This window comes from Vulpes vulpes, chromosome 7 (assembly GCF_048418805.1).
Source record: "Vulpes vulpes isolate BD-2025 chromosome 7, VulVul3, whole genome shotgun sequence".
Taxonomy (NCBI): Eukaryota; Metazoa; Chordata; class Mammalia; order Carnivora; family Canidae; genus Vulpes; species Vulpes vulpes.
In genome coordinates this window covers 17,384,952-17,410,640 of record NC_132786.1, presented here as the reverse complement: position 1 = coordinate 17,410,640, position 25,689 = coordinate 17,384,952, and the positions used below count along the sequence as shown (strand labels likewise).

General features: G+C 51.3%; 1 protein-coding gene across 3 annotated transcripts in view; it reads left to right on the top strand.

Annotated features, from left to right (window-relative positions):
• Positions 1–25,689, top strand: part of LOC140599792 (adenylate cyclase type 1-like) — a 235,942-nt gene that overhangs the window by 75,378 nt on the left and 134,875 nt on the right. For 2 of the 3 annotated variants that reach the window (XM_072765003.1, XM_072765004.1), the window contains exon 5: positions 2,519–2,678. The exons of the other annotated variant lie outside the window; for it this stretch is intronic. In XM_072765003.1, the coding sequence (XP_072621104.1) occupies positions 2,519–2,642 (124 nt within the window). In that variant the 3' untranslated portion in view covers positions 2,643–2,678. The remainder of the gene's footprint in view (positions 1–2,518; positions 2,679–25,689) is intronic. 3 annotated transcript variants of the gene reach the window in all.

Sequence of the window (25,689 nt, the reverse complement as noted above, 5' to 3'; positions counted from 1 at the left end):
GGGCGAGGGCCACCAGAGCCACAGCTCGGAGCCGGCCTCCTGCCCACGATGAGACCCTCTTCCCTTCTCTGGGGGCCCCAGCGCAGGGTGCCGCCTGTGTGCGTCTGCCGCATGGTGGGCCTCACGCAGGGACGGGCTCCTGGGGGGCCACTCCTGGCCTGCCGGTGGCCTCCCTCACCTGCTGCACCGCCCCCGTCTGACACAGAAACGTGCACAAACGTGTGTATTTGTGTTTAGCCTGGAGCTCTGTTAGCACGAACCTTGTCCGAGAAGAAGCGAGGAGCAGTGGCCAGGGCGGGTGTCTGGCCTCTGGCCGGGCTGTGTGCTGCTGTGCGTTGGGCCCGCGGCACCCGGGGAGGACGGCGGCTTCCTTCTGGGCAGGGCCTGTCAGTCTTCTCCCTCGGAGCCCCGAAGGCGCAGCATCCCCGAGGCCCCGCCACGGCCCGGATGGCTAGAGTGAGCTGTGGGCGACCGGCAGGAAGGTGGTGCTTGCAGACGCCCCTCGCCAGGCCGCGGAGCACTCGGCTCCAGCTGGGGGTCCTCGGCACACGGGGGAGACCCAGAGCCGGGGGCTGGTTTGGGCCGGTTGTAGGATTCTTAGACCATCTGCTGCAGACCCTGTGTGCAGTTCCAGGGTGCTCAGGGTTGGGGATGCTGCTCCCTCGCCCCGAGGGTGTTGCCTCTCTGGCAGTACACCCAGTCGGTTTGCAAACGCGAAAGTCCCTGGACTTGTGAGCTCAGGACAGGCGTGTGAGGGGCTGGGTGTTTGCTGCCCCTGCATGAACACGGTCACGGTTATGGACGGCCTCTCCTCAAGGGCAGGTGGGTGCAGGCCCTGGCCGCCAGGGTTCTGAGCTCTCCTGAGGCTAGGGGGTGGTGGTGGGGGGGTGGCGGGAGGACATGTGTGTTCCTGGTGCAGCGGGTGGGGGCGATCTTGTGCTCCACTCCATGGGAGGCAGGTTCGCGTCGGAGTAACAGGCGGGAACGTTGGGACACTCTGTGTTCAAGACCGTGCAGGGCACTGATGTGGAAGCAGAGGCCCAGGGCTCCCTCCTTGCGGGGTGGGCGCCACTGCTGGGGTTGGGGGCTCTCCAGTCGGGCCGGCCCTCGTCCTCTGCTGGGTCCCCATCAGCCGGAGCCTCAGTGCCCCCCTCCGCGGCTCCTCTGCCCCGGCCCCTGAGGCTACAGAGCGTCGGGTCGCACAGCCACCAGCAAGCGGGTGCCGCTGTGGTGCCAAGGAGACATTAGCCGGACACGCTTTGCCCCGGCTCTGGTGTTTGGGGTTACGTCTCCGTGAGACCTTCCCTGACGCGCCTTTTACTGAGAAGTGAGTGTCTCGGTGACTGCATCTGTTGGCAGATGTTTGAGGCAGAGCTTTCCAGAGCAGGTGAGGGTGTGTGGGTTGTGGGATTTGGTGGGCGGCTGGCTGGGGTGCTGCGTGCCACAAGTGGGTCCCCGCCTCTCCGTCCCTGGGCCCCTTCCTGGCTGCAGAGGCGGAAATGTTAAAAACGCTCAAATGGACCGTGTCCTGCTTTTCTCATTCAGGTTTCTCTGTCTTCCTTTCTGTTTGCAAATTTCAAAACAAAAAAACAAAACAATTAAAAATATCCCAACCCAAATTTTAACCTCATTTTGTTTGTCTTGGCGCCTCTCGTTGGAGGTTGGGAAACGAGTGATAAAGTTAAAATTGAGAGAAACTACGTTCATCACGTGTAAAAGTCAATAGGTATCGAGGACACATCCGTTCAGACTCCCAAGTAACCCGTGGTGGCACGCGGACTTCTGGACGTGCACCGGGCGCCCCGGACCCGACGCGAAACACTGGTTCTGGGGGCTGGGCCCTCGGTGGGCACAAGAGGGTGCGGTGATTGGCGCCCCACCACAGAAGGCTGGGCCAAGGGGGACGTGGTCCTCACGGGCTGGGGGAGGGGGTTCCTGCAAGGGCAACTGGCACCCAAAGGCCCTGGAGATGGGCCCTGGGGGATGGAGGTGAGGGCCTGGGAGGACTCCCTGGAGGCTGCGTCTCAGCTGGGCCAAGTCGTACTAGGAAGAAGGTGTGGGCGCACAGGAATCAACCGCAGTTTTGAAGCAGGAGGGAGGTTGGTCTCTGAGCTCACGGGCCCCCTGCTGTGCCGGGCGGGTGGGGGTCTGCCCCGGGCTGGGCGCTGGTGGGGTTGGCTCCAGGGTGGCGGCCTGGTGGCCCTGCATGTCTGTGGTTTCCCTTGGGGAGACTTGCTAACCACGCGGCCACCTTGTCCTGGGCCATTGCTCGGCCTCCTGGTGTGGTTGGGCTTTGCCGCTCATGTGGAAGGCCCATTGGACACACCTGCCATGGGGGCCACCTGTGGACAGACCAGGGTGGCAGAGGGGCTGGTCACCTGGCTCAGCGCTCCCTCTGGCACCTGACTGTGGCCATGCGTCCCAGAGCCGGGCGGGGACCCCATGCTCCCACCTGTCCGGGCTCCCCTCACGGGTGTACACGAGGGCCTAGCTCATGCCCGTGACCTGTTTCTTGCAGGTCGGTGGCCGAGGCCACTGAGGTGGACCTGAGCATGCATGGAGCTGGCTGCACACGGGCAGGATCCTCTGCGGGGTCCTCGGCCTGCGCAAGTGGCAGTACAACGTGCAGTCCAACGACGTGACCCTGGCCAACGTCATGGAGGCCGCGGCCTGCCCAGGTGAGTCAAGGGGATGCGATGCGCCCCGGGCCAAAGGACTGGTGCAGGTGCTTCTCGGAGCCACCTGGGAGGGGCCTGCGGGGGGCCCCCAGGACCCCCGGCTTCTGCAGGAGCTGCAGTGGATGGAGAGGAGGTCCGAGGCTCGGACCGCCTGGTGCTGTCGCTTCTCGCTGCTCGTCCCCTGCCAGACTGGAGGAGCCACGGGGGCAGATTGTGTCCCCCGTTCAGCATCGTCGTAGGAACCCGCCACCGCTTGGCCAGTTGGCTGCCAAATGGGAACGGCATATCCACCCCCAGGCCGCCCCTGCCTCTGAGCCCCGCCTGCACACTCCAGGCCGCCTCTCACTTCAGCCTCCGTGCACTCCGGGCACAGCTTGCTGAGCGTCGGCCAGTGGCCCTCCAGTCACCAGAGGCCACCAGAGGCTAGGCCTGGGCAGTGCCCCCTGGGGCTCCTGATGTCCACAGCGGGAGGAGCCCCCCACCCCCCCGTGTTTGCTGAGCGAATGCGTGAGCTGCGTGTGCCTTGTCGGCCGGGCGAGGCCGCAGGCACGTCTCAGTCCTGGCTGGGGGCGGACCCGAGATTGGACAGGGAGGGAGGTGGCCAGCGCCAGGTGTGAGCAGTCCTTTAAGTGGCAGTTTGGTACAAAAGGACCATGGTTTTTGTCAGGTTTAATCTGATTGGTAGTGATCTGGAAGAGAGGCCAGTCAAAAGTTGGTCGAAACAGGCTTTCATTTTTATTTATTTATTTTTGTTGAAACCGGCTTTTAATGGGCTGCACTCTCTGGCTAGGTTATGCACCGCAGGCAAGGCAGAGAGCAAGGGGTGGGTGTGTCGCGCCCAAGCCAACTGCAGTGGGGTCTCTAAAGAGTTTTCTATGGGAAGATGGGGGCAGGGCGGCATTCCAATTAGGGCAAGGGTTACAGGTCTTGGTGTGCTAAGTTAGGATTGGGCAGCAAGGTGGCCTTATTGGGAGGTTCCTGGCCTGGGGTCGGCCGTTTTGAGGTCCCCAGTCTCACTGGCCCAACATTCAGATCTTTTTGTTATGTTATAATGGGGCGACGATTCAGATCCAGCTGCTTCCTGCTGATTTTGGGGCGTCGTGGTGCCTATCGCAGGTGGGCAGGCCAGCGTAGGGATATAAAACAAGTTAGTTGATTGATAACTGAGATATTTCGTGGATTCCTTCCTTGATGATTCAGAGAAAGCAAGGGGCCACCATTAATAGTATGCCAAGGATCAGGAGTGGGCTTAGAGAGAGGAGGAGCCATGTGGTTAGTGGGGTCTGCCACCATTGGGGTGTAGTTGGGCCGACAGGGTGATACTGTGTTTGGAGAGACTCCCGACCTTTGGCGAGGATGTGGAGATTGGTTTCCACTCCACCTGTTTCGTTGATGTAGTAGTAGCGATCTTCATTGAGACACGTACAAGTTCCTCCTTTCTCGGCCGTGAGGAGGTCCAAGAGACATCGGTTCTGTAGAGCTACCTGGGCCACCGGGTTTATTTGGCGTTGTCGGGAAGCAAAAGACCCTGCCGACGCTTCGTTAGCCATCTGAGGCCTCTCGGATAGGTCCCTGGAGGAATCTGCAGACTGGAATAAGGGCCCCGAGGCCAGTGGCCACCAGGGTTGAGGCCAGGGAGACCCCGACAACCAGTGGGAGAAAGATCACTCGTTTCTGCTTTTCCGTGGGGGGGATGGTGAGGAGGGCTACTTCTGCCTGACTATAGATGGTTAATCGCGGAACTTGGGAGACAGGCAGACAGGAGGGAGGCAGAGGTATTGAGAGATTTAGATAGGGAGCCCTGGCACCAAAAGAATCGGCCAATAGCAGCATGATGAGAGGTGACATTTGACCGGGTGACGTTGCACAGGGATGAGTTAGGGGCGGAATAAAGGAAGGGGAATTGATGGTTGAGAGGGTCAATAAATAGGGCAACATTAGTGAGAGAGGGATGAGGCAGGCGCTGGAGGTGTGGGTGCGGGGCTGGTGCAGCTGAATGCACTTGGGGAGGGGAATAGGCCACAAGGGGAGTTTTGCCTAAAGCGGCACAGATGAAACGGTGGGACAGATTGCCCATGCAGGAAAGGCTGGCGAGGGAAGTGCCTTGTTGGATAAGTTTTATCCAGGAGAAGGGGCCCTGGTCCTGAGTTGGGTAGGCCTGTAGGTGGGTGCTCCTGGAGTACGGGTGACTGAATCCACATGGGCCCGCAGGAGGGCTCTTAGACGAGTTAGGGAAGGTAGGTAAGTAAGATAGGAGAGGAGGAGGTGATGTTGGAAGATTTTAAGGGAGCAGGAAGGGCCGCCCCGTAGAGAAGCTCAAAGGGACTAGGCCCGACGGCCCTCTAGGGGTGGATCTGAGCCTTCTTAAAGCCAGCGGGAGGAGGGTCGGCCAGGACAGGTGGGGATTCAAGATAAGTTTGGTGAGATGTTCCTTGAGAAGGCCGTTAGCCCACCCTAGGTTACCCGAAGACTGGGGGTGATATGGGATATGGAGTTTCCAGGTAATATTTAGGCTCTCGGAGTCGTGCCCGGAGATGCTGGAGATGAAAGCCGGGCCGTTGTCAGATTGTAGGATCTCCAGGAGGCTGAATCTCGGTATGATGTGTTCGGTGAGTATGGTGGCCGCCACATCCGCCATCTCCCGAGCTGTAGGGAAAGCCTCTGCCCACCCTGTAAAGGCGTCCACTGAGGTTAATAGGTAGCGAAAGGATTTATTGTGCGGCATGTGGGAAAAGTCAAGCTGCCAGTCCTTGCCAGGTTGGTAGCCGTGGAGCTGGTGATTGGGTCTTGGCCTGCGAATTCCCCCTTGAGCATTTACAGTGGAGCAGGTTTTGCAAGACTAATGCACCTCTCTAATTACCTTTGGGAGATGTGGGTAGTAGAAAAGGGGTCCTGGGAACTGGTGTAAGGCCTTGGGACCAATGTGTAGGGATTGACGCATGACGGAAATGATCATAGGAGCTAAATGGTTTGAAAGAGCGAGTTTCTTCTGAATGAAGATCCAGTCTTTTTCCCCGGCTATTCTTCCCATCTCTTTTAGTGTGTGAGTTTCCTCATCTGTGTAAGTGGGGGGAATGTGGTGTGTTGAGGAAGAGGAGGGGAGCTGGTGAGGAGCCTAAGGCAGTGGCTTGGGCAGTTGAGTCGGCTTTGTTGTTGGCCCTTGGAGTCCTTGGAGGATTGGTGTCCATGACAGTGGATAATGGCTACTTCAGTGGGAAGGCTGAGGGCCCCTAGTAGTTTTGAAATGAGGGGCCCATAGATTATGGGGCTTCCCTTGGTTGGAAGAAGCCTTTGCTCTTGCCATAGGACAGAATGTGTATGTGTGATGAGGGAGGGATATTTGGAGTCCGTGTCTATGGTAGCTCGTTGCCCTTTGTACAGGCGAGGAGCCCTGGTGAGAGCTCTAAGTTCTGCCTTCCGAGAGCTTGTCCCGAGGAGGAGGGAACTGCCTCTAGGATGGCGTCTAGGGTAACGACGGCCTATGCTGCGTGTCTCTGGCCACAAAGAGTATTTGGTCAGGGTTAGGGAAGGGCTGATTGGAAAGTCCTGGATGTGGAGGAGTCAGCTCTTCCAGGAGTTGAGAGCAGGGATGGGAGGGTTCCGGGTTAGCAGAGGCGGTAGGTAGGAGGGTAGCAGGACTTAGCAAAGGAGAAGCTGATAGATAGATGTCAGGATTTTCGAGGAAGAGGAGCTGGGCAGGAAGGGATTCTAAGGAAGGAGCGTGAGGGGGAGAACCCATCCAGGCTGCAAGAGAGGAGGGGGGCAGTCCGTGGAATAGAGGAGGTGCCATCAGTTCCCATCACCGCTACTGGAGAGGGGAAGCTGGCCCCCGAGTAGGAAGGCACAATGGAGTCGGTCGCCCCCGTGTCCAACAGGAAAGAGACGGGCTTCCCCACTCCCTGGAGCAGGACCCTGGGCTTGGCCTGGGTTAGGGGGTGTCCGAGTCTTGGCCCCGTCAGTCATCGTCCAATCCGAGTCGTTGAAAGGCTGGACTTCCCGGCTCAGGGTTTCCTCTGTGTGGAGGCGCCAAGGATCCCCCGAGACCCGGGCAGGCGGATTTCCAGTGGCCCATCGTTCGACATTGAGGGCATTGCCGCGTTGGCTCCTTGGGATTGGCACATTGACGGGCCCATTGTCCCTCGGTGCTGCATCTGAAGCAAGCCCCAGGTGGCGTTCGGTTGTTTCCTGCATTCTGCGGGCTCGTGGAGCCCGCTGGTCGCAGGGCTGCCCCCGAGGCTTGGGTCTGGAGTTGGACCTTCTACTGGAGCCTACCCTGCCTCTTAAGTTCAGCCACTTCCTCTCGGGTGTTAAGGACTTTAAATGCCATTTTCACCAGGTCGGGCATGGGAGTTAGAGGACCCTTCTCGGTCTTTAGTTTTCTTCGGATATCGGAGGAGGACTGATAACCACTGCAGTGGTAATCCATTTTAGCGCATCTGTAAGGACCAGTGCGGGGGGGATCAGGGTGAGACTCTGGAACAGTCTCCGTGGGAAAAACATGACTCATGATGCTGGGAGTGGCATGCACACGGAGATTTTCTTACCCTTTAAGTTTCGTGGCAGAAGTCTCTCTTTTTATTCGGGTCTGATTCATAAAACACAACCCACTACGTAAATTTCTCATGAGAAACTTTCCATGAAATGGTATAAGGAAAGAGGTCTTCCAGGTGTTTCTCCCGCAACTTCTGAAGTTTTGCGTTTTCAAGCGTGACCTTTGGTGGTTGATTTTTCTTCTGTTTTCCTTATGAGGAGAACATTTTTAAAGCAGACTGCGTGATTCAGAGCTGTTTTATGAAAGTTCCTTAAGATCGACAAAATGAAAAGAAGGAAACCATTTCCTGTAGCTTCACTCTGAGGGACACAACCCTCCTGTCTCTGGCTTGTGACGCTTCCAAGGTGCACTCCTGCAAGGATGGGAGCTTGCTGTCTTCTCGCTGGTCTGTGGTGGGATTAGGGATGACCCACGCGTGAATCTGACAGCGGGAAAGCTCTCCTAAGCCCTGGTTTTAATCTGGTTCTGAGTTCACCTGTGGAGTTGTGCCGACACGCAGGTTTCGTTCTCAGTTTTGTTCTAGGGGTTTACTAGCTCATGACAGAGTTCAGGAACTGGGTGAGTAGTAGTAAGGAAGCCGTCTCTGTTGGAAGAAAAGCGTCTTTATGATCTCCTATCTATGGGCTCATTTTCTAATTTACGAAGCACCGTCAGGGAGTCCTGTGGGCTCTCAACCTTAAATCCGTTTTCACGTAAGAGCGACTTTTGCTCTGAACTCCCAGAAGAATGACAAGACGTTTGGAATTTCTGTTTAGATTTCCATAGTGTTGCTGCTTTCAGAGCAATTTTTAGTCCTTTCCTTGGCCTAATGGTTTTCTATTTTTTCTTACATATGCAAATGAATTAAAATATAGGAATGCAGTTGACATCCAATCATAATGCTCATTTGTTAGTTAAAGGCTAATTCAGGCTATAACACTTCGATCCCAAGGAATTTAGCTGTGGTTTTATGAGTTTTCCCATATGATTGCCCACAAATTTATGTGTTGATTAAAATTGTAACAGGTTTAAACTGTTCAAACAAATTACTTAGCAATTAAACCTCCAGCAAAATTGTAATTCATTTTAAATTTATCACAGAGGTTTGATGCTCTTTCCGAGCAAAACAACGGGACATAAGGGTGACATACGGAAATTCGGTATTTTGCGTGAACTGTTCCCGATAGGACAAAAACATTCCCAGCACTGGGCACAGCAAAGCCTTCCACTAATGTGAATTAATTTTGTAGCAAAGGATCACTTGGGAGGATTCCTGCTTTTGAGTTTTGTCCAGGTTTCATTCTTTGAAGCACCCTTTCCATAAATTTGTGTTTTATTCCTAATTTGTCATACTTCACCTTTTGATATTTAAACAACTCACATGCAGCTAACTGAAGTCGCAGTGGTATTCGCTTCTATATCAGGTTATCACCTGCTATATTGAGAATTGCAAAGCCAGAGCACATTACAAAGAGTCAGTTGGACTTTGATACCCAAAATTGCATTTACGAGGTTCACACTCCTTTGTATTTCACCAGATAGAGACAGCAACAGTGTTCTCATGTAATGTGTGCTTCAGCCTCTGTGCCAGAGTTTATAGCGTCTGGATTTTAATATGTAGTGTTGATCTGTTAACCAAAGTTGTTTTGTTTTGTTTCGTTTGGTTTGGTTTGGTTTTGTCCACAGAGGCATGGACACCTGCTTCTGGTGAGTCTTTATGCTAAATATACATACTCAGTTTGTCGCTATGTATGTATGTATGTCACTTTGAGGTTCTCTCTCGCCAGTGTTACCATTCTTGACAAAAAAAAAAAAAAAGTCTTTGTGTTTGATGTCCTTTCTGGTTTGTTAGCCAGGGTCTACCAAAACCATTACTTTTTGATGACACTTCAGTTTTGGCCCAGAATGTCACAGTCTGTATTGAATGCCTCATTTCATCGATCCCTCGTGGCTTTTAATTAAGTTTAGCAGCATTTGAAGATTTTCTTTCACTAAGGGGATTCAGAGGAATCAGAGTCTTTCTCTACATTTTTTAAGTCATTCCATAAAAATATTCCTGTGACGTAACCTGAACTCAAAACGCATTTCGTCAAAAGGGAGAATTAATCCAGTTTGATGAGCAAGTTCCGAATTCGATATGCTTTGTTTGATACTTGGTCCCGATGCTACGCGTCCTGTCTTTCTGTTGTAGTTTTGTGTTCCCGTGCTAATTTTGCATACGTCCTTGCTCAGGAGTCTGGGGATTAGACTGCATTCTATCCCTGTTATAGGTCAGCTGGTATTTTCATTATTTTCATCTTGCTTGCTTTCAGATTTTCCCCTCCTTCCCCAACTTTTCCAATTGTTGAGGCCTTTTATCTTTTTTTCTTGCCTGCTTTCTGGGAGTTTTGTTTAAGGGAAATGAACCTCTTGATTCTTACAATTTATGTTTTCCTAGCCATCTTATGGCCTTCCTCATTATTTAATTTTCTTAGGAAGATGAGCAGTTAAAAAAAAAACAAGATGAATATATGTTTTTGTTACTGTGATAGGGAAAAATCTTTATCATTTCTTGTCGAAAGCATTCTTCCACCCCAAGCATTTTACACACTAAAATGAATCTGTTGCCTATACGGAATGGAAGCCTAGCATAGCAGTAAATGTTTACCTCAGAAATACAGTTTTTTACTGATTGTTAGCCATTTTGATTTCATTTATTAATGACTTTGTCACTGATCAGAAAACCTTGAGGTGGTATTTCTGTTTACTACTTTGGGAAAAAAATAATTAGGATCATTATTTGTAACTCCAACATAGCTTGTTAATTTTCAAGTTCATCGTACCAGAATATGCGCATGCGTGTGTGTTTGCAATCGTATTGATGTTTCAGAGTGTCTTCCTAAAAATTTACAATGTCTATAGATAGCTATTTCAACATTTTGTGAGGTCTTACTTTTCTTTGTTCTTTTATTACAATAACAGCAAGTAAATAGCCCATACTTTTGGTTGTGTCCTATAAGAATTTCTGCTTGGAATACTTGGAAAGAATAATGCTAGTGTTCTACGAATTTTGTCTTAATCATCAATTATCAACTATTTTTTAAACGATTTTTATCTTGAGTATGATAAATATCATGTAGTCAAAGACTGTTTAGTTTATACATATAATATTATTCGGTCGATAGTTTATGAGATTCATTTCATAGAACTGTCTTTATGTTTCCTTTTTGTGCTCAGTGTCCTTTTGTAGAAATCCAGATTGACTACTTTACACTGTGCATATATTTAGAGCATCACAAATGTGGGCCATGAAAAGGATAATTTCATGGTATCGGTGAAACTCTGGATAGAATTTTCTGTCCTATCATCTGTCAGAGCTTTAATGTGTTAACTTTACATTTCCTGAGTGTACTCAGTTATATCCTGAACCGGAAAGGTCGTTGAATATATGACACCTATAAGTCCATACCTATCGAAACTGTAATTAAGATGCACTTTGCCATTTTGACCAAAATGTCATAACAGCAGAGGCACGCCTAAGTCTCTTAGTGGGTTAGTGCTTGATGTCATTGAGAGCAGTATAGTCGAGAGTAACCCACTACTGGTCCCTGAGCCTCACATGAAAACACATTCTGTACCAGAGGGTGGAGTACCTTTCACTTCTTCTCGACACCTCTTTAATTTTTTTTTAGATTTTTATTTATTTATTCATAGAGACACACACACACACACAGAGAGAGAGAGAGAGGGGCAGAGACACAGGCAGAGGGAGAAGCAGGCTCCATGCAGAGAGCCCGACCTGGGACTCGATCCAGGGTCTCCAGGATCGCGCCCTGGGCTGCTGGCAGCGCTAAACCACTGTGCCACCGGGGCTGCCCTCGATACCTCTTAATATGGTGCTACTCACCGCAGAAATGACAGAATGAGCATGGGACTACTCTGTAGGCACAGTGAACATATCCCAAAGTCTTCAAAGTGCACAGTCCCTTCAGGGTAGTAGACTAGCTGTGTTGTGTTACCTTGGGACTGTATGTGTCAGTCGGCGGTAAATGAGACTGATATCATGCGGTTTTCATCAATATTAATACTTATCAATCAGTAATTTCAGAAAGCAGTGGGTACTGTGGAGGAATGATGTTGGGTGACAGGCAAGGAAGTGATGAAGGGTAGGGGGGAGTCATGACAGAGGTTAGCGGTTGCAGATAGATCTTTTGCAGAAGGCAGCCCCTGAGCGTTTTGTAAAGACTTTTCTTTGAGATAGTCATGGACTCCCATGCAGTTATAAGAAATGACACAAAATATTACTATGCAGAGTACCGTAATACACACATAACCAAACTAAACGTCTAAGCATTCTTTCTGAGGCATTTAGAGTCGAATCTTGAATGGTGAGAGGCATTATGTCAAAGAGCATTCCAGGTGGAGGGAATAGAGAGGTGCCCATTCTGAAGTGGGAAGACATTGGGGCATTGGCTTCACTGAGCAGGGCCACGGTGGCTGTGACCCTTGCATGAGGGAACGAGGGCTTTATGAAAGGTTGAGCAGCCAAGCCACTGTGTCTTGCAGGGTCGTGACGGTGGTGGTGTGAGCCTTGTGTTCTTTGTGCAAGCAATCACACTGGTTGTGCTTCAGCAGAGTGCTCAAGATCTCCCTCCATAATTTGTCAAAACTGTCACTCCCTCCCCATTTTTAAATTGGACCTCAAACATTTTCATCTCAAGTACCAATAGTACAGGATGGGGTTTCTAGTGAATGGGAACAGTTGACCTTGTAAAAGTATGTTATATCTCACTATTGAATATGTATCCAATAGAACGTTACTACCATGATAATTTGATGCTCACTATTATCCCTTTGAACTTTACCTGAGCTCTCCGTTTTCACTGTCAGAACAATTATATTTGCTTTTCTTCTTGAACTCCTGTCTCTTTCATTTCCTCCATAGATTTTATTTTATGGTTTTTATAATGGGAAGATGTTTTAATAAGTATCCTGTCATTTTCCTGTGTGTATGTGTGTACATGTACAGACCCGTATATATACACATGGAAGTAAGGTTTCTAAAGTTTTAGTGTCTTTGGCTACAGTATGCTAAGTGTGAAAATCGATCAGAACGAATTGTTATCCTAAATAGTACTGATGCACAATTGATATAGACGGCAAAATTAATAGTATGATTGGTAATTTTTAAACATGAAATATAATGCCATTGGGATGCCTCTCTTAGCAAGATGGAGAGAGAGTTGATAAAATTTCAGTTCATGTACCCATGAATGAATACTATGACCAGGGTGATGTAAAGTCTGGTGGAAATTAATAGTAAACATAAATGATATGCTGTGGGGCTCTGAAATGAAGGTTGAATGATTATTAGGTATGTTGTTTGTATATTATAAATGTTTATAGTATGTCATTACAGTAGGATGAATTACACTGTTTTCGAAGTTCATGTAATGTTAACAAGGGCATCCTAGGAATGAATAAGCAGGAAGGTGCTTACCTTCCTGATGAGGGGGTAGATATATGTGCTTAGTAAAAATCTATATTACCCGATATTCTTTGTGTAAAAACTTAATGATACTGTTCCTCTGACTTTGAATAAACGTTTAAGAAAAGATATATCTTATGTTATATAATATTAAATATATATACGTGCATGTGTGTATATATATATATATATATATATATATATATATATATATATAATTTCTGAGAAAGGATCTTTTACTGACTTAAAATTGGTCTACTGGAAATTCATGTAGCATCTTTCACCTCTTCCTCCTTGCAATATCACAGAAAATACATAACTGAGACAGACCGAGGCATGTGTGAGTGGGCGGGCTCTGGCTCCTGACTCAGCATTGTGACTTTGTAGACAGGGTGTGTGAATTATTTCCCAGGATTCTTTTCTTCTTTTCTTTTCTTTTTTTTTTTTATAAAGGAAAACCTGAGGTAATTCCATGCTTCGAGACAGTATAGGTCTTTGCCGTGAGCTTTCTGCCTCGGTGAGTTGAGTTTCCGCTGTCTCCGGCCTTTCTTTCCTGTTCTCTTTGTGCGTGGCTCCCAGTCAGCCTGATGCCCTTCCCTGATGATCCTTCGGGATTGAGGAGGCAGGATCTCTCAGCAGGAACCGCCACCACTCTCACCATCCCATCTTCACTGTCCCTGAATTTAGGGCAGATGAATTTAGGCCACGTGGCGTGTGTCTGCTGTCATGCTCCTCTTTTTATGGAAATGAACGCAAAGAAGGAGACTGGATGTTCTGTCCCAGGCTCAGTGACGCCTTGACTTTAGAAAGGCTTTGTGGTTAACAGGGGATTCTGTGGTGTTCCAGTGTCTTTTACCACTCACTGTGGAGCACGGTACAGGAGGAGCAAGGGGGAGGCCTTCGTTCTGGTAAGTGACAGAAAGGCGGTAATGGGGTAGGATGTGGTGAAGGCGAAATGGCATCGGGTGCTACCTCAGGAGCTTTGGTCAGCTTTCAGGGACAGGAAGAACTAGCTGAGCCAGGGATCAGGAATCGACAGCTGTAAACCATCTGGACCTACCTGCTGTCTTTCAAAATTCTTCACGTGCCCTAAGAGTGTGTGGAGGTCATGGTCTGAGTCGGAAGGTCGTGGCAGACGGAACGCACTGGAGCAGGGAGAGCGCTGAAAAGATCTCGTTCCAGGAAGAGGTGATGGTGGTGTGGACCCGGGTGCTAAGAGTGGCCAGGCAGACGGTCAACCCTGAAGGCACAGCCGACGGCCCGGCCTGAAGGATGGATTGTGGGATGGGAGAGGGGGAGGGATCAGGAAAGAAGTGGGCTGAGGGCATGTGGGTACCTTTAAGGGACGTGAAAAAGACAGCCTTCGGGAACTGAGACATAGATGATGGGTTGGCAATACTCTCAGATAGATGTCCAGGTGGAGGTGTGGACGGGGAAGGAAGTACTTGCGGAAGGAAAGGCAGAGGCCCGGCCTGAAGGTACGCCTTCGAGAGGTGGGGTGGCCTGTAGCTGCAGCCTGCACCTCCGGCGGGTGTGGAGACGGGGTGCGAGGTAGAGGAGCAAGCCTTTGGCGGTCCTCCTGCAGGTCACTTGAAAAGGACGGAGGCCACTCGGCATCCCCGAGGGCAGCTTGTCAGGGCAAATGGTGGACTGCGGACGTCTTAACTCTGAGTAACAAAGGGCTTCAAGGAGGGACTTAATATTCGTGTCCAGGATTATCTGTAACATCAAGACAGATTTAGGCAGTCACATTCATAGCGAGCTTGAATTGGAGTTTGTTGAACTGGATGGTTTTGGGAGATTCCATCGTCTCCTTAGCCCTGATGTTCTGTAATGTCAGATCCACGTGTCCAGATGGTGCCTGGGCCGTGTCCCACGAGGTTTGGTCATTGTGGCTTTTCTTTTACTAGTCTGAGGAACCCGCAAGTCTCTTTTCCTCTGTCCGTCCTCTCCTCTGTCCAGTCTGTCCACAGGTCATTCGGATGGAACAGGTTAATCAGGACCAGCCGCATTTACGTTTCCTCACATGAGCTACTAGGCTGCGAGTGAATCTCGAACCCCCTGCAGTGTCCTGCTCTTGTGTATTGTGACGGGTTCGGTGCCTGGGTCCGATGGTTGATGCCGTGCTACGTGACTTCAGGACTATTTCCCTTGGGTGGTCTCTTCTATGATCCTCCCGGTAAGAGCTGTTTTTCCAGTTTCTTCCTGCCAACATATTCTTACATGTTTATGGCTTGGAGGTAGGTTAAAATAATGAAGCTTTTATTCCATGATTTATCCTCTATTTTTATATATTTAAAAGATGCTCATTTCACGGTTGGTATTTTGCGCATCATGAACTCTCATAGTTACTCATTTGGGAATTTGAGATTTTTTGTATTTCAGTATATAGTTTCATAGTTTTTTAATCCATTGCAATGTTGATGAAATTGTCATAGTTATTCACTTGTTTTATCATTTAACTATTAAAAAAGATTTATATTTTTTCTATTAGTGATCTCACCACTTGATCTACTGAGTTGTCTTCAGAGAATTCATTAAGATTATGCAATGAAACCCCATACGTGTTTTAAAGTTTAATCGTATTGTATCATTATATCCGTGGTCTTAAACTGTTAGCAGAGTGAGAGAAAAAGTAAATAGTGTGATTTGATCAAATGCCGTGTTTCCATCGCTCTCGCTCACTGCGTCGAGCAAGCGGGGTTCACGGTTTTCCTGTTTACTTGTCACTTTAACTTGGTTACACCGCTTTATTCTCTGTCCCCTGCAGCTTTGAGTTGGTCCCCACCCCCTTTATTTTCTGGTCTTTAATCTTTGCATATTATAACTCTTACATCATTCCACAAGTGCTCACGCCTCCTTCTCTGCATGAAGCACTATGGTAGCAGAGTGTTTGCCAGCATCACCGTTGTTTCAGACCGCTCTGGGCCTGTGTCTTCGTTCCGTGATTTGGGAATTGTGAGGCCTTTGGCAAGGAGCTTAGAGTTTCTATGTGTAAAAGGAAGTAATAATAATATTTAGTTCAGAAAGTTGTGAAATTTAAATAACGTGTCGTAAATTTTTGAATGCTTCGCTGACTACTCAATGCGTTACCTAAAAGGTTTTTTAAAAATCTGATTCAAATATACTATTTTCCTCCAGTCTCCCTCCAAACCCCAAATGGCCAGAACTTGATTTTCCCCTATTGTGTTTCTACACGACGTACTGTTCTTTTGAAGGCGGTGTCTCTTCCCAACCCTCACCCCCCGCCACAGCTGCTTTTCGGATTTCCCTTTTGTTTTTGTTTTTCTGTATTTTGATGATCACGTGACCTGTGTGTGATGCGTGCCTGTGTGTATATGTGCACGCATGTGCTGTGTGTGCCTGTAAGCGCACATGTGTTTTCATTCTGCCTCTTGAATATGGGGGTTGGTGTCTTTCTTCAGTTTGGGATCCTTGGCCATTCTCTCTCTGGATGTTGCTTCTGTCTCTGTCCCTCTTTCCCTGGGACCTCAAGTACAAGTATGATGGGCCTTTTGCAGTGGACCGTGTGTCTTCTGTTCTTTTCATTGCTTCTTCTGCTTGCTCTCCGGTTTTGGTATTGTCTGTGTGCTCTGTGTCAGAACCCACCAATCTTGTCCTTTCCTGTGCCATCCGAGTTTTCTGTTAAGCCATCGATGAATGCTTGATGAAAGATAGTTTATTTCATAGGTCTAGAATATCCATGTGATTTCTTCATATGCATTACACTCTTCTCATTCAGTTCTCCATCTGTTGCATCCACTTCTGTCCATCTTGTTACCTGTTTCTCTTACCAAGATGATCTTACTTACTTGACAGTCTTTGCTTATTTTTATTCTGAATTATTGGTTGCATTTTCCTTCCCGTGTACGTTTCTGGTAATTCTTTGGATGTGTGCCTAACACGGTGAATGAAAGAACATCACGGGCCAGATGGTTTATTTGGTTGGTCGATAGTCCCTTCTTCTCTTTGGTGCATTGAGCTGGCCGTCGTTGCCCCTGTAATTTGTCCCTGTTTTTCCCCTGTGGACACTCTGTGTTTTGATTGAGACCCACTAGGCAGAAGCAGGCTCTTTGTCCTCAGCACTGGAAGGCCTCACAAGCACTAGCTAGTCCTTTCAGGGATTTGGAGCGTCATACTTAGTCTTCTGCCCCATGCAGCTCAGTCGTCTGGCAGCTCCCACGTGGGTGGGTGTGTGCTTGTGGGAGACCCGTTCTCGCTAGCAGAGGCTCATCCCATCCCGTAGGTACTGCGAGGCCACGGTAAGCTTCGCTCGGTCCCGTCCCCTTCACCTCCCACCTTGCCAAAGTCCTATGGGAACGTCAGCGTTGCATCTGGGCCTCCTTGAGTTTCCAGTGTGTCACTGTATGGTGGTGGTGTCCTCTTATCCCAGTGGAGCTGATGTCCTGAGCTGGAATCGGCAAGTGGCCTGGGGACAGAATGGTGCCCCATCATCAGCCTCCCCAGGGAAGGGCTCTCTGTCCTCTGCACGGATCCTTTACCTAGCTCTGGTCATCAGACAGCTTCCTGACTATCGCCAGGAGCACATCTGTGCGTAACCAGCCTTTTCTGGTTGTTGGGATGGAGGCTTTGGCTTGCACCATGTAAGTATGTGTGTATCTTCTCAGGAAGCATAAGTCCCTGATTTAATAAAAAGCTTAGAAATTGTGATTTGTTAATACCTGAAAGATGGTGGTGAGCAAGTTCTTGGTAACTGATGATGCACATAGCGAGTGCCCCATTACTGCTTTTTTAATTGGATGCAGAGTTCTTTGTTCACTGTACACAAGAATGTGTGATTTTTTCATTCTTTCTTTTAGATTGTGTTCAAATTCCAGTTAGTTAACATATAGTGTAGTATGAGATTCAGGGGTAGAATGGAGTGATTGATCAGTTGCATATAAGACCTAGTGCTCATCACTTCACATGCCCTCCTTAATGCCCATCCCCCAGGTACCACATCCCCCACCCACCTCCCCTCGGGTGACTCTCACTTTGTTTCCTGGGATTAAGAGTCTCTTATGGTTTGCCTCCCGCTCTGTTTTTATCTCATTGTATTTTTCCTTCTCTTCCCCATGCCCATCAGTTTCGTTTCTTGAATTCCACATATGAGTGACCCAGAGGGCTGACACACCCAGCCAGAGAAGCAAGGCGCCGGGGGCGCAGGGCAGCCCTGAGCCAGCAGGTATCCCCAGGACTTTACAGCAGCTGCTGTGGGAGGCTGAGGTCCAGGGTGTGGGGAGGCAGGAGGCGCGGCCGAGTCCTGGCACCTTCCCCACCAGAGGCCGTCTCCCTACATGCAACGTCGGGCTGCCCCAAACCCTACACGCAGCATGTTCGCCAGATGCCCATGCGCCTGGGGGTTGAAATGGCAGGGGTCCGGAGCACCCTGGGTGAAGGAGGACCCCAGAGCTGTGTGGGGTCCCACGTGGCCCCTCTCCCGCAGCCTTGTGGCTGCTTCTGCAGCAGAGCTCCTCTTCGCTGGGGACCCGCCCCCCAGACCAACAGACAGCTGACAGGTGGCCCCCGGGGCTCCTACGCCTTTGAGCTCGAGCATGAGCTCCTGCTTGGCAGCCCCTCCGTGGCACCTGCCAACCCAGACCCTCTGCAGGCCAGGCACATGATGGAGGGCTCCTAGGCCCCCGCTGCGGGCTGCCAGGAGACCCCGCCCCAGGCCACGCGATGGCCCTGACCTGGGAAGCTTCCCAACCACCGGCCCTGCAGGAGAGGCTGCCCCAGACCACCAGCCGCCCCACCGCTATACCCATACCAGGGCCCGTCCTCGGGGAGAAGTGCCTGGGCTGCAAATGACGCCAGGGGCCTACCCCCCGACCTGCAGAGCGTCTGCTGGTACCAGTCCTGTGCCACACGGATGGCAGAGGCAGGGAGGCCCCACTGGAGCAGCGTGCGGGGGGGGGGCAGTCTAACTCCAGCCTCAGGGTCATGCCTTCCTCTGTGGCCCTCACACCGTGTTTGCATGTAAACTTCCCCGAGTGCATCCGGCTCTGGCTAAACTGCGTTGGAAGCAGCATGATGGAGAAGGCGGGAGGCCCGGCCTGGTTTCCTCCTCCATGCTAGCCAGATGGGAGACCACCCAGCCGGGACAGCCCCGCCAGGCTGCTGTGCCTGCCGTCCTGGCGGGGTGACACTCACCACGTACCCCCCTCAGCTTGGGCTCCAGTATCCGTGGGCCTGGTCCTCTCAGGGCTATTGGAACACACAAGGCTGTACCCAGGTCGGGCTCAGCGGCAGAGGGCAGGCCAGGGCAGCTGTCGGGCTGCACGCATGCCGACCTCTGGAGGCCAGCCAGCCCTCAAGAATCACATCCAGGAAAGGAACTCGGGGTGGGGTAGGGGAGGTGGGCGGGGGGTGGGGGTGACGGGGTGACGGGCACTGATGGGGGCACTTGATGGGGTGAGCACTGGGTGTTATTCCATATGTTGGCAAATTGAACACCAATAAAAAGTCAATTTACAAAGGAAAAAGAAAGGAACTGACACATGTTTCCTAACTGATGGGAATGCTAAATCCCAGTTAGATATTAGCAAAAATTCAAGATATAACATTTTTCCCATCGATGTTCCAAAGAAAAAAAAAAAAGAATCACACCCAGGGAGAGCCCCTGGTGCTTGAGCAGATGGCTGAGCGGAGAGCAGAGCCTGAAATGACGGTGTTACCCCCCCACTCTCCGAGGCTGGGACAGGTGCCAGCGGGAGGCCCACGGGAGCGCCAGCCTGCCTGTGAGGCAGACCCGGGTGGCTGTGGGTCTGTCCTTAGGTGGGCAGTCCTGGGCACACTCCTCTCCACACCGCAACTGCCGCCTCCCACACACTTCCTTTCTACGTAGAACATGGAGACTGTTCTCCCTCCACACGTTTTGGGGCAAACTGTTGAAAGATGGGACCTCTCCTCCCTGGCAGATAATCTCTGGTCCTGGGCACTTGTGCGCTAATGTCACCAGGCATCCTGCATTCACTCGAGAAGCATCGCCAGAGCCTGCCCACAAACTAGGTCCCCGGTACTGGGGTGCAGCCGAAGTGCTGTGCCCGGGGGGAGGGTGCAGGCAGATGGGTGAGCCCAGCACTGCAGGGCAAGACTCCCTCCACCGGGTGCCGGAGGGCGGGGTGTCCTCTGGCTGAAGCTTCGGGATCCTGTGCTCACTTCAGCTTTTCAGAACCTGATGGAGACCAATGTCAGCTCTGCAATGACAATCCTTTTTTCTTGAAAGTTCATCAGATTTCTGAAAACCACAGGTTAGAGCAGACACAGTTCATAAGACACTGAGGAATCCCCTACTTTGGCGTCTGCTTTGTCCATGAGCCAGGGACCTTGTGGCTGGAGTTCCGGAAACGCACACACGCAGAGGAGAGTCTTGGAAGCAAGTGACACACATGGATGCCGACGTGCTTAAATACAGATTTATTGCAAACCAACACTGGAGAGGGGACTTCTCGGGCGGGCACCCTGGTCTCCGCGGACCTCGACTGACGGAGCTCAGTGGGCAATCTGAGGCGGCCACGTCTGGAGAGAGAAAACACTCAGGCTGCACCGGCTCCAGGGCCCAGGCCAGCAGCAATGGGCAGAGGACACCCACGAGGTTGGCCCGCCATCGGCCGCATGGCCCAGTGCCCCAGCCCGCCACTCTGACGCTGGTGAGCTGCTGCCACGGCAGGTGGGGTGGGCCAAAACGCAACACTGAACACCACGTCAGATAGAGAAGATGACAAACCACGGAGTCCATGGCTCCCCAGTCTCCCGAGTAGATGGGGTACGGTGCCTGTCCCACCTCGTCACACCAGGAGACCCCGATGAGACCATCGAGACCGGTTCTCACTCACGTGCGTGCCGTGAGATCCCTGGGACGTGGGACAGGTTGGCAAATAATGGGGACCCTGAGGATGGGGTCTCAGCAGCTCCAGCAACAGGCTCCGTTCCATCTATGGGGGCAGAGCTCTGCGCCCCCTTGGCGATGCTCCCCTCAGCCATCTGGTGTCTGCACCTCCGTCGATGGCACGAGAGACACCCGATGCTTCCCAGGGGCTGCTTCGGACATACTCAGGAATCCCCACCCATTCCTGGCCACCTCGAGCCACAAACCTGCCCCCACACATCTGACGAGTCAGCTCCCGCCTACTCAAGCCATTTGAAGGGGGCCGTTTCTGGAGGAACCATTGCCTAGAAAGGAGTCCTCCTCAGCCCCCAGGACAGCCCCCGAGGGAAGGTCCCAGGAAACCTGCCAGCTGACAGCCCCACAGAGCAGCGGGCATGCAGCCTGTGGGCCTGGGATGGCTCAGGCCCCACGGGCAGAACAGAGGCAGGAGGAAAGGCCGCGGCTGTGTCTCCCAGGGGGACCTGGTCAGCTCCCCGACAGGGACCAGGCCCCACAGAGGACGTGGGAGGACAGTTCCTGCTGCGTCTGTGGCCTACTCGGGAAGGTGTCCCCACATCCGGCAGCGCTGACCAAGAGCCCCAGTCTGGTCTCCCCGATGGGGCTGAGCAGCCGGCAGAAGCATGCACACACACACCAAGCGAGAGCACAAGCATGGGTGTGCAAGAGAGATGAAGGCGAGGGCCTCCTAAACCCCCCTTGGCAGCAGCCGGCCCAGAACCCGCTCCCCGGGCCTAGCACGAGGAAAGGAAGCAGAGCCCACGCGGCAGCAGCAGCAGGAGATTGGGTGGCCGGCGGCCCACTCACCCCACGCTGCTCCCCAAGTGTGGAGATGCAGGGCCGGGCGCCGCGGTTTCACCGTTTTTTTAAAAAGATATGTGTATTGGAGTTCAGTTTGCTGTCATGTAGCATAACATGCAGTGCTCATCCCACCATGTGCCCCCCTCAGTTCCAATCACCCAGTCACCCCAACCCCCCACCCACTTCCCCTTCCACTACCCCTTGTTCATTTCCCACAGTTAGGTGTCTCTCATGCTTTGTCACTCTCACCGATATTTTCACTCATTTTCTCTCCTTTGCCTTTATTCCCTTTCACTAATTTTTATATTCCCCAAATGAATGAGACCATATAATGTTTGTCCTTCTCACATTGACTTATTTCACACAACGTAATACCCTCTAGGTCCCTCCACATAGAAACAGATGGTGTGTATTCGTCCTTTCGGATGGCTGAGGAATATTCCATTGTATACATAAACCACATCTTCTTTATCCATTCATCTGTCGGTGGGCACCGAGGCTCCTTCCACAGTGTGGCTATTGTGGACATTGCCGCTGTAATCATCGGGGTGCAGGTGTCCCGGCGTTTCACTGCGTCTGTATCTTTGGGGCAAATCCCCAGCAGTGGGATTGCTGGGTCGCAGGGCAGCTCTATTTTTAACTCTTTGAGGAAGCTTCACACAGTTTTCCAGAGTGGCTGCACCAGTTCACATTCCCACCAACAGTGCAGGAGGGTTCCCCTTTCTCCACATCCTCTCCAACATTTGTGGTTTCCTGTCTGGCTAATGTTCACCATTCTCACTGGTGTGAGGTGGTATCTCATTGTCCTTCTGAGTTGTGTTTCCCTGATGGCCAGTGATGCGGAGCATTGTCTCATGTGCTTGGTGGCCACGTCTATGTCTTCCCCTGTGACATTTCTGTTCATGTCTTTTGCCCATTTCATGATTGGATTGTTGGTTTCTTTGCTGTAGAGTTGAATGAGTTCTTTAGAGATCGTGGACACTGGCCCTTTATCTGACGGGTCATTTAGAAATATCTTCTCCCATTCTGTGGGTTGTCTTTTAGTTTTGTTGAGCATTTCTATTGTTGTGCGGAAGCTCCTCATCTTGATGAAGTCCCAGTGATTCATTTTGGCTCTTGTTTCCCTGGCCTTCATGGATGTATCTTGCAAGAAGTTGCTCTGGCCAAGTTCCAGAAGGGTGTTGCCTGTGTTCTCCTCTCGGATTTTGATGGCTTCCTGTCTCACATTTAGATCTTTCATCCATTTTGAGTTTCTCTTTGTGTTCGGTGGTGTGAGAGAATGGTCCAGTTTCATTCCTCTGCGTGTGGCTGTCCAATGTTCCCAGCAGCATTTATTGAAGAGGCTGTCTTTGTTCCAGTGGATGGTGTTTCTTGCTCTGTCGAATATTAGTTGACCATAGAGTTGAGGGTCCACTTCTGGATTCTCCGTTCTGTTCCATTGACCTATGTGTCTGTTTTTGTGCCAGGACCACACTGTCTTGATGAGCACAGCTTTGTAGTACAACTTGACATCCAGCATTGTGATGCCCCGGCTCTGGTTTTCTTTTTTCGTATTCCCCTGGCTACTTGGGGTCTTTTCTGATTCCACACTAATCTTCAGATGACTTGTTCCAACTCTCTGAAGAAAATCCATGGTATTTCGATAGGGATTGCGTTCCATGTGTAAATTGCCCTGGGTCACGTGGACATTTTCCCAGTATATGAATTCTTCCAATCAGGAGCATGGAATCGTTTTCCATCTCTCTGTGTCTTCCTCAGTTTCTTTCAGACATGCTCTGTAGTTTTTCGAGTAGGGATCCTTTACCTCTCTGGTTAGGTGTGTTCCTAGGTATCTGATCCTTTGGGTGCAATTGTCAATAGGACTGACTCCTTAATTTATTTTTCTTCAGTCTCATCGTTAGTGTCTAGAAATGCCACTGATTTCTGGGCATTGATTTGGTATCCTGCCACACTGCCGAATTTCCTGTATGAGTTCTAGCAATCTTGGGGTGGAGTCTTGGGTTTTCTAGGTACAGTATCATGTCATCTGCAAAGAGGGAGAGTTTGACCTCTTCTTTGCCAATTTGAATGCCTTTTATTTCTTTTTGCTGCCTGATTGCTGAAGCTAGGACTTGTAGTAGTATGTTGAGTAGCCGTGGTGAGAGTGTACGTCCCTGTCGTGTTCCTGATCTTAGGGGAGAGGCTCCCAGTTTTCCCCATCAGGAATAATATTTGCTATGGGCTTTCCTTAGATGGCTTTGAAGATGCTGAGGAATGTTCCGTCTATCAGTACAGCGTCAAGAGTTTTGATCAGGAATGGATGCTGTATTTTGTCAAATGCTTTCTCTGCATGTATTGAGAGGATCATCTGGTTCTTGTTTTTTCTCTTGTTGATGTGACCCATCCCATTGACTGCTTTACGAGTGTTGAACCAGCCTTGCATCCCGGGGATAAATCCACTTGGTCATGGCGAGTAATCTTCTTTATGTATTGTTGGATCCTGTCGGCTCGTATCTTGTTGAGAATGTTTGCATCCGTTTTCATCGGGGATATTGGTCTATAATTCTCCTTTTTGGTGGGGTCTCTGTCTGGTTTTGGAATTAAGGTGATGCTAGCCTCATAGAAGGAGTATGAATGGACCTAAAGTACCACGATGTATAATTTAAAAGCATCAGAGTCAATTTTGTACAAAGTTAACTTATCCTTTTTAACAAATAAAATTCATGAAGCAATTATAGAGGTTTATGAAAAACACAAAATACAGAAACAGCACAATGAAAGGGGAGGGGAAGGCTTCAGTTGTGCTGCAGCCATCACGAGCTGTTGCTCGGGGGCCGTGGCTGGTGGCTCCACTGAGGCAGGTGGCAGCTCCAGCCCTTCGATGAACTCGAGACCCAGCACCGGGACCTGCTCCTCCTTCTGGGGTGGCCAAGAAGCAGGTGGCTCCTCCAGGTCAGGACAGTGAATCAGAGGTATGACCACCAGGTACCTTGGCTTGACCTCAGCAGCCGGCATCTCGGCCTAGGCCTAGCTCTCAGCACCAGCAGCCGGGACCGGCTCGATCACCTCAGGCCCAGGAACTTCAGCAGGCCCCATAGTCGGCCTCAGGCAGGCTCTTTCCGCAGTGGTTCAGGGTGTTGCTCGGGGTCCGAAGCCGGTTGCTCCCCTGAATGAGGCGGCTGCTCCGCCACATCGATGACCTCGATCGCTGGTGGTGGGGCCCGTTCGGCCTCCAGGGCTCCCAAGGGTGCAGGTGGCTCTTCCAGGTGGGACAGGGATTCAGAGGTCTGACCACCACGTGTCTTGCCTTGTACACAGCAGCTGGCATCAGGGCTTGGGCCCAGCCCTCAGCTCCAGCAGCCGGGACCAGCTCCTTCGCCTGAGACCCTGCAGGTACAGCAGGCCCCAGAGTCGGGGCTCGGGCGGGCTCTTGCGGTGGTTCAGGGTATTGCTCGGGGTCCGAAGCCAGTTGCTCCCCTGAGTGACGTGGCTGCTCCAGCACATTGATTAGCCGGTGGTGGGGCGCGTTAGGCCTCCTGGGCTCCCAAGGGTGCAGGTGGCTCTTCCAGCTCAGGCCAGGAATTCAGAGGTCTGACCACCACGTGTCTTGCCTTGTACACAGCAGCTGGCATCAGGGCTTGGGCCAAGCACTCAGCTCCAGCAGCTGGGACCAGCTCCATCCCCTGAGACCCTGAAGGTGCAGCAGGCCCCACCGTCGAAGCTCGGGCGCGCTCTTGGGGTGGTTCAGGGTGTTGCTCGGGGTCCGAAGACAGAGTATCATCTCCAGGAAGACAAAGTATCGTCACCAGGATGGACTTTCCACGTCCCTCTCAAATCAAGGACACTCTTACCACCGCTCAACGTGTGTGAGTGCAAGAGCCCTTGGAGGTCTCCCCAGACTGCAGCCCGTGGGGATGGGGTGTGAGCCTACCCAGTGCTCCTGGCCCAGCAGCATGGAGGCTTGTTCTGTGTGGCCCACCCTGTCCCCAACTCGGCCACCCCAGTCCTCCTCACCTGCACCCTCAAACTCCGCTTGATGCAGGTTTATGAAACGCCAAAGGTAACGCTCCACACGACAGTCGAGCACTGAGCCTGGCACTTACTGCCCTGTGAATTTCAGCAGCTTTGTCAGGGCAGGAAATTCTGGGGGATCGTGGAAGTCCTCCTCATAGTAGTCCAGCCAGATGGTCAGGAAGGAGGACATGGCGCTGGGGTGGGACAGGTGGGCAGAGGCGTCAGAAGACAGGGCTCCTCACACAGAGGTGTCCCAGGGAAGCCCTGCAGGAACCGGGGCCCTCGGCCTCCAGCGTGGGGCTGTCGGAGGCCAGTGCTGCTCCTTGTCCAC